The sequence below is a fragment of the Dipodomys ordii genome, unplaced genomic scaffold (assembly GCF_000151885.1).
Source record: "Dipodomys ordii isolate 6190 unplaced genomic scaffold, Dord_2.0 Scaffold18, whole genome shotgun sequence".
Classification (NCBI taxonomy): Eukaryota; Metazoa; Chordata; class Mammalia; order Rodentia; family Heteromyidae; genus Dipodomys; species Dipodomys ordii.
Window position 1 is genome coordinate 12,760,358 of NW_012267234.1, and position 7,999 is coordinate 12,768,356.

The following is a 7,999-nucleotide window of genomic DNA, read 5'->3' on the forward strand; positions in this document are numbered from 1 at the left end:
GTAGAGTGTTAGCCTTGATCTGAAGAGCTGAGGGACAGTGCCCAGGCCCAGAGTTCAGGCCCCACAACTGACAAAAAATTTTTTTAAATATAAGTAAACTAAATAAATAGTGCCCAGAAGCGGGTGCTGGTGGCTCACTCCTGTATCCTAGCTACTCAGCAGACTGAGATCCCAGTTCAAAGCCAACCTGGACAGAAAAGCCCATGAGATTCTGATCTCCAATTAACCACCAAAAAGCCATAAGTGGAGCTGTGGCACTTAGTCTTGAGCAAAAAAGCTCCCAAGTCCTGAGTTCAAGCCCTAGTACTGGCACCAAACACACACACACGCACACACACACACACACACACACACACACACACACAACCAAAATCTCTTTAAACCTACAATTTAATGATCCTAAAACACAAAAACAAAATGAAGTGAGTCCCTGTTAGACGATGATAGGAACAAAATCATTATCTTAAAAATCGGGAAAGGAAAAAAAAATGCTTTCAAAATTAGTTTTTTTTTGTGGGGGGGGTCCGGTCATGGGACCTGAGCTCTGGGCCTGGGCGCTGTCCCTCAGCTCTTCAGCTCAAGGCTAGCGCTCTACCACTTGAGCCACAGCTCCACTCCTGGCTTTTTTCTTTTTGCTTATGTGGTGCTGAGGAATCGAACCCAGGGCTTCATGCATGCAAGGCAAGTGCTCTACCACTGAGCCACCTTCCCAGCCCGGCTTTCAAAATTAGTGAAGAGAAAAATCTTCAGCCTGCCTGTTCTCGGTGAGTAGTACCACTGGTATTTAAATGAGAGGTTGGGGGGGGTGGGGGCATTTGTATGGAAGAGTTTGGCAATGGATGTATTTGGGAGGACGAGTGAGAATGGAATGCTAAAATTAAGATGCCACATTTGCCATCCTTTAAAGAATTCAGTGCCCCGCTGCACAACAGCGCCCCCTGCTGGCTGTAAAAGGGTAGAAGGTGACCAAAGGCAGCCTCGGATCCAGATCCAACTCAGCCATGGCAGAAAGGACAGAAGAGGGCAGGGTAGAGTGGAGCCGCTGGCAGGTGCTGGCTTGGGGATTTCCACGCTGGACTGCTGCGTGCAAGGCGTGGGGTCTGAGGCTCACCTGGGGCTCTTGGCTGCGGGATGCTAAGGTAGAGCAGGGTGCCTGGAACGTGTGCCTGAAAGGCTGACTTGGGGCTAACTACAGAGCTTGCTGAAGGATTATTGCCTTCCAGAAAGTTCCATGGGTCAAGCTGGCTTTAGCAGGTAGGGCCTGAATTCAGGTCTGGGGTGAAGATAGGAAGCTAAGCTTCCTAGAAAAGATTCTCGGGACCTGCAGCCTGGGAGTGACTTTTTTTGGGGGGAGGGCAACGCTGGGGCTTGAACTCGGGGCCTGGGCCCTGTTCTTGAGCTCTTGCTGAAAGCTAGTGCTCTACCACTTGAGCCACAGCACCACTTCTGGCTTTTTTGTGTGTTTCATGTGGTACTGAGGAATCGAACCCAGGGCTTCATGCATGCTAGCTAGGCAAGCACTCTACCACTAAGCCACAATAGCTTGGGCCCCAGGTTTTTTGGGGCCACACCAAGAGACACAGGAAGCATTTCTGAATAGATGGATTTTATTGGAGCTTCTCGGAGCGGGGGAGCAGGAGCCACGGACTCAGTTGGCTGCCAGGATCTGCTGCACCCAGGGCATGAGCTCAGTGACCCGTGAATACACGGCGGGGGTGGAGGTGGAGCAGGTGCCGCTGCCCCAGGACACGATGCCCACCAGGGTCCAGGCCCCGTCCTTCTGACACACCAGGGGGCCGCCGGAGTCGCCCTGCGGGGAGAGGGGAGAGGACTCCTCAGGACCTAGGACATCCTGCGGCGCGCAGGGAGGGCGCGGAGCACTGACAAACGCGGGCCCAGGGACCCGACGTGGGGTCAGTGGCCAGCTCTGCCGGCTACCCTACGGGGACCTGGCCGGTGGCCCTCTCTAAGCCTGGCCGTGGTCTCTGCCCTGCGCAGCCCGGCACCAGGCTGGGACAACTGGTCTCCCTCCCCAGTGAGTGGGGAGGAGTGGGGTCAGGGCGCCCAGGCCTCTGGGGGGGCGCTGTGGAGATGACCAGGGAAGGGCCAGCTGCGGGTGGGTGGGGCACGCGACAAACCATGCAGGAAGAGACGCCACTGGCGCCTGCGCAGATCATGGAGTCCTTGATCTTGGCGCCCCAGAACTTCTTGCATTCGGCGGTGGACAGGAGGGGCAGGGTGGCCTGCTGCAGCTTTTCGGGGGTCTTGGTGGCTGCAGGGACAGAGGACAGGGTCAAGGCCCCTCTTATTCAGCCCTCCCCGCCCCCCAGTGGAGAAGAGATCAGACAATGCCTGGGGACACCCAACTGTCAGGTTCACCCCGGGCAGGGCACACTGTACCCACACCTGTCCCCGCAGCCCAGCCCCGCAGCCTCTGTGTGGAGCCGGGCCTGGGGTGGGGGGAGGTGTAAAGAGGGGGAAAGGTCCATGGAGACCAGCCTCCTCCCTCCTTCCCTTTCTGTCTCCATCTGTTAGTGAACAGAAAGCTAGAGGCCCCCTGAGAGAATGCAGATCGGGAAGAAAATGAGGCGCAAGAAGGTGAGCTGGGGGCTGGGAAGGTGGCTCAGTGGTAGAGCACTTGCCTTGCATGCTCAAGGCCCTGGGTTCGATTCCTCAGCACCACATAAGCAAAAAGAAAAAAGCCGGAAGTGGCGCTGTGGCTCAAGTGGTAGAGCGCTAGCTTTGAGCTGAAGAGCTGAGGGACAGTGCCCAGGCCCAGAGTTCAGGCCCCATGACCGGACCCAAAAAAAAAAATAAATAAAAGAAGGTGAGCTGGGCCCCACTTAGGTGCCAAATCAGACGGAGCCCCTGGGCTTAGGGGTATGCAACCCCCTGGTCCTTCCTGAGGGGGAGACTCCGCCCTGAAGCTGTGCCGTCGGAAGGCCTTCCTGTGGCGAGTCTGTCCTTAGTCACTCTCGTTTTTCTTTCTTTTTTAAATCAGAGCTGGGAATCAAGTGGTCAGCAAGTGGGCAGGGCAAGTTGACCCCCTGGTGCTGGAAGAGATGCCACTGCTCCCGGCACACGCCATCATCCCAATGGATCTGGTGGTGGACAAGTACTGTGCCACCAACTTTACATCCTGGACCTTTGGGGTTTTTTTCCCTAAGACAAAGGCTTTCTAAGTAGCCCAGGCTGGTCTAGAACTGTGATCCTTCTGCTTGTGCCTCTCTGGTATTGAGATTCAAGGCCTGGGCCATCACGCCCCATTTCATTTTTAAGAATGTTGAGATTCAGACCAGGCAGCCCAGCCCAACGACCAGCCGGGCTCGGGAAAGGCAGCCGCTGCTCACCGCTGTACTTGGTCTTTCCCCAGCCCGTGGTGACACACTGGGTCCCGGCCGGGAAATCTTCGTCCTCACTGGGCAGGCACACGGCCGACACGGTGCTGGAGAAGCGGGCGGGTGTGGCCAGCTTCAGCAGCGCGATGTCACTCTGGATGGTGAAGAAGTTGAACTTGGGGTTCTTGAAAACCTGTGGGTGAGGACCAGAGCCCCAGGTTAGGTCGTGTGTGTTTCTGGGGGCCAAGCTCCTTTCCTGAGGCCAGCCCTAGCTCCACGTGTCCCGTGCCTGCTCCCCAACTTCTGGGCTGAGAGCCTGGGTGGGGAGCAGCCCGAATACCTTTGCGATCTTCAGGACCTGGATGTCCTCCTGGTCGGAGCCCTGGTCAAATTCCCCAGCCACCACGAGGTCGGACGTCCTGGGCATCGAGACGGGGGGGGGGGGTATGTGTGAGGAGGGGGAGGGGGCCTGCTCCCCTCCCCGACCCCCACTGAGCTGCACGCGGAGCCCCCAGGCTGCCCGGGACTCACTTGACCCCACAGTGGGCAGCGGTGACCACCCAGTCCTCGCTGATCAGGGAGCCCCCGCAGAAGTGGAAGCCATTTGAGTGCTGGGGAGGAAGCAGGGGTCAGTCAATCCCCACTTAGCACCCCACGCTGACCGCCCCCCTTCCCAGGAGCTCGCCCTCACCTGCAGGGACACCTGCCAGGGCCAGGAGCCAGGGACAGCGTCCTCCCCATTGACGATCCTGGACAGGCCACTGAGCACCGGGTGGATGGCCGGCACCCCGCAGCCTGGTGGGAGGGTTGGGGTGAAGGATGGCTGTCACTCAGAACCGCCACTGCAGAATTCCCGGTCCTACCTCAGACTAGCTCAGCACCCTCCCCCCCCCCCCCGTAATGATGGGCCACTTCTTCTAGAAGCTTCCCCTGGCTTCCCTCTGCCCTCCAGACTCAAGGCCATCCCACTCACAGCCCGCAGACCCCCGTCATCCTGGGACGTGGAGAAACATGGCCGTCCCCAGCCAGGCCTGCTTCCCAGCTGGCCATTTCTAATCTTAGGAGCCGTTTGTTGTGTAAAGTCTTGGTGTCTTGTTCATTTAAAAAAACAAGACTTTGATTTCACAGCATAAAACCAATAGTGAACCAAGCGAGGCAGGTGACCTGCGCATGCCCAGGACGCTTGCTGACTCAGCAAGCTCTCCTCCCACGTGGTTTTCACAATTGGGCAGCAGGGGTGAGGGGCAGCCCCGCCACTTCCGGGGTCCCTCTCCCCTGCTCCAGGCTCCTCACTGAAAACTGGTGTTGCCAAATGGAGCATTATTTTTTATAATAGCAAAAAATAAAATAGTAGTGTATTCACACTCCAGAGCACACTCAAGCAACATGGATAACGCTAATAAGACGTGAGTGGGAAACTGCAGACATGGAGAGAAGCGTGGGTAGATGGATTTATAAATATGAAGTATATTTGTATAAACAGAGTAGAAATGACATTTAGTGAGCTCAGAACAGGGAAGAGGGCTTTTGTGCTGCGGTCCCCAGATCTCAGCCTCCTGAGTAGCTAAGATTACAGGCATGAGCCCCTGGCACCCCGCTTCATGGAGACTTTTATGCCTGGGTTGGCTTTGATCCTTAGATCTCAGCCTCCTGAGTAACTAGATTACAGGTGTGAGCCACCAGGGTCTGGCTTCTTTCCTTCTTTTAAAAAATAGAACATGGGCTGGGAAGGTGGCTCAGTGGTAGAGTGCTTAAACCACATAAGCAGAAAAAAAAAGCCGGAAGTAGCGCTGTGGCTCAAGTGGTAGAGCGCCAGCCTTGAGCTGAAGAGCTGAGGGACAGCGCCCAGGTCCAGAGTTCAGGCCCCACGACTGGACCCCCCCCCAAAAAAAATAGAACACAAGCCGAGTGCAGGTGGCTCATGCCTGTAATCCTAGTTACTCAGGAGACTGAGATCTGATGATCACAGTTCAAAGCCAGCCCTGGCAGGAAAGTCCATGAGACTCTTGTCTCAAATAAACCACTCAGAAAACCGGAAGTGGTGCTGTGGCTCAAGTGGTAGAGTGCTCATCTTGAGCTGAAGAGCTGAGGGACAGTGCCCAGGCCCAGAGTTCAAGCCCCATGACCAACAACAAAAAGAATAGAACACAAAATGCTTAGCAGGTGGTCAGCACACACACACACACACACACCACTGGATCCTGGATGAAGAGCTTGGGGAAACCTGCCCCCACTATTCTTACCCTGCCTGCAGTTCCCAACCTCAGACACTTCGGGAACCACTGACCAGGCTCTTCCATGCTCAGAGCAGGGCCTGCAGGCTCAGAAAGTCCTAGAAGGCCTCCTGTCATCTCGGGCAGCCTGTGGCAGGTGATGCCCCGGGAGGCAGGGAAAGGGGCTCAGCTCCCACTCAGGACAGGGCCCGTCGGCTCCTCTGATGGGGCCTGGCTTGGGGGGTGGGGGGTCCACAGGGCCCAGCCTCTCCCCAGATGCCAACACTCACCAAAGGCAGCCTCCACAAGGGCAAAGCAGGACAGAAGCCACAGGAATGCCATGGCGTTGTGGTCAGGGAGAATGAGTTGTACCTGCTCTGGGACCCTTTTTATGTCCCAGTGTGTCCCCCAAACCCTGCCCCATTCCTTCTGGCTCTAGCCAACCAGAAAGGCCAAGAGCCACCCTCCCTGTTCCCCAGAGGCCTTGGGAGATAAGTGGCTGCCAGGCCTAGAACACCTCAGCCCCCTGGGAAAAGAGCAGCTGCTTGGCCATACCACCAAGCGCAAACACTGGCCACACCAGCACCCCAGGGTATGGTGGGCCAGGCTGGGCCGGGCCCAGGGTTCCAGCCTGGCCCAGTCCTGCTCAGGCAGCCTTCGCTGGGGATGGGGTGGGCGACCCAGCTTCCTAGAGCCACAGGAGGGTTTTCAGCTCCCCACTGCAGGGTGCCAAGGCACCCAGCTGCTGGTGGCTAGGAGCTCCAGAATTCTTCCTGGTGTCGGCTCAGGATCACGAAGGCAGGCTGCAGGTTTTCTGTAAAAAATGGAGTCAATCTAGCCGGGCGCTGGTGGCTCACGCCTGTAATCCTAGCTACTCAGGAGGCTGAGATCTGAGGATCGCGGTTCAAAGCCAGCCCGGGCAGGAGAGACCGTGAGACTCCTATCTCCAGTAAACCACCAGAAAACCGGAAGTGGCGCTGTAGCTCAAGTGGTAGAGTGCTCGCCTTGAGCTGAAGAGCTGAGGGACAGCGCCCAGGCCAAGAGTTCAAGCCCCATGACCGACAAAAAAAAAAAAAAATGGAGTCAATCTCAAAGCAAAGGGTCGCTCAGGCACTGATGATTATCCAGAGCATTGCTGTGACTTCATACAAAGCGGGAGTTCCTTGTCCACTGGCGCTGTGACTCCAGCCACAAGCTGACGCAGAGAACGCACGCCTTCCACATTCCCTCCATCACTGCGGCCCCATGAAACAAGACGGGTGTGGGGGGTGCGCTGGCAGGAAGTGGAGGCCCAGGGAATTCTCTGCAACCTGCCCAAGGTCCCTCCACTCCTGTAGTCAGACGCTGCTCCAGGCGGAGACCCCAGCACACAGAGGGCCCCTGGCGCTGGTGACAGATGTGGACTCCAAACCAAGAGAATACGCACAATGAAGCACAGGCAGCGTATGGATAGCCACAGCAGGGTGTGCTTCTCCACTTCTCCACTAGAGGCGCTGTGAGGCCCCTGGGGCCAGGCCCTTGACAGAGAGCCACTGAAGGGGAGCCAGGTCTCCATCAAAGGCTCTGGGCTGGAAGAGGGTCCCAGAGAGCAGAGCCGAGACACTGGGCTTGTTAAAACACAACTGTTGCGTGTGGTACACATACACAATGGGATTTTACTCATCCATTAGAAAGAATAAGATCCTGTCATTTGTAGGGAAATGGATGGACCTAGAGCAGCGTTTAGTGAGGTAAGCCAAGCTCAGAGACACAGGGCGCCTGTATCCCTTAGATGTGGAGGCTAGATCTAAAATATCACTGGACCTCAACTCTGTACACAACTCAAGGCATTTGCACACGGACGAAAGGAGGGTACCAGTAGCAGAGGGACCCAAAGGTATAATTCTCCTGAACATACAAAATATTATTTAGCCAAACAAATTCCAGGATATGAAAACATGGGTTATTTTATGTTGGTGGTGGTGGTGGTGTTTGGGATGGGGGTGGGCTTTTCCCTTCCTTCCTTCCTGCCTTCCTGCCTTCCTGCCTTCCTGCCTTCCTTTCCCCACCCCTCTCTTTTTGGTCATGGGCTTGAACTCTAGGCCTGGGCACTGTCCCTCAGCCCTTTAGCTCAAAGTGAGTACTCTACCACTTGAACCACAGCAGCACTTCCAGTTTTCTGGTGGTTAATTGGAGATAAGAGTCTTAAGGACTTTCCTGCCTGTGTTGGCTTTGAATCATGATCCTCAGCTCTCAGCCTCCTTCGTAGCTAGGATTACAGATGTGCACCACTGGTGCCCTGCTTTTTGTAAGGGAGAACAAGGAGGGGTGTAGAAAGGGAGGGAGGAAGGGTGAAGAAATGCGATCATGGGGGGCTGGGAAGGTGGCTCAGTGGTAGAGCGCTTGCCTTGCATGCATGAGGCCCTGGGTTCGATTCCTCAGCACCACATAAGCAAAAAGAAAAAAGCC

General features: G+C 55.9%; 1 protein-coding gene across 1 annotated transcript; it reads right to left on the reverse strand.

Annotated features, from left to right (window-relative positions):
* Nucleotides 1–1,590: 1,590 nt before the first annotated feature.
* Nucleotides 1,591–5,930, reverse strand: LOC105983094 (chymotrypsinogen B). Its single transcript, XM_013012853.1, has 7 exons — nucleotides 5,842–5,930; nucleotides 4,030–4,133; nucleotides 3,870–3,949; nucleotides 3,679–3,757; nucleotides 3,351–3,531; nucleotides 2,139–2,272; nucleotides 1,591–1,810 (listed from the first exon to the last, which is right to left on the reverse strand). The coding sequence occupies exons 1-7, from the start codon at nucleotides 5,891–5,893 to the stop codon at nucleotides 1,649–1,651; spliced, it is 792 nt and encodes a 263-aa protein (XP_012868307.1). The 5' UTR covers nucleotides 5,894–5,930; the 3' UTR covers nucleotides 1,591–1,648.
* Nucleotides 5,931–7,999: the final 2,069 nt, after the last annotated feature.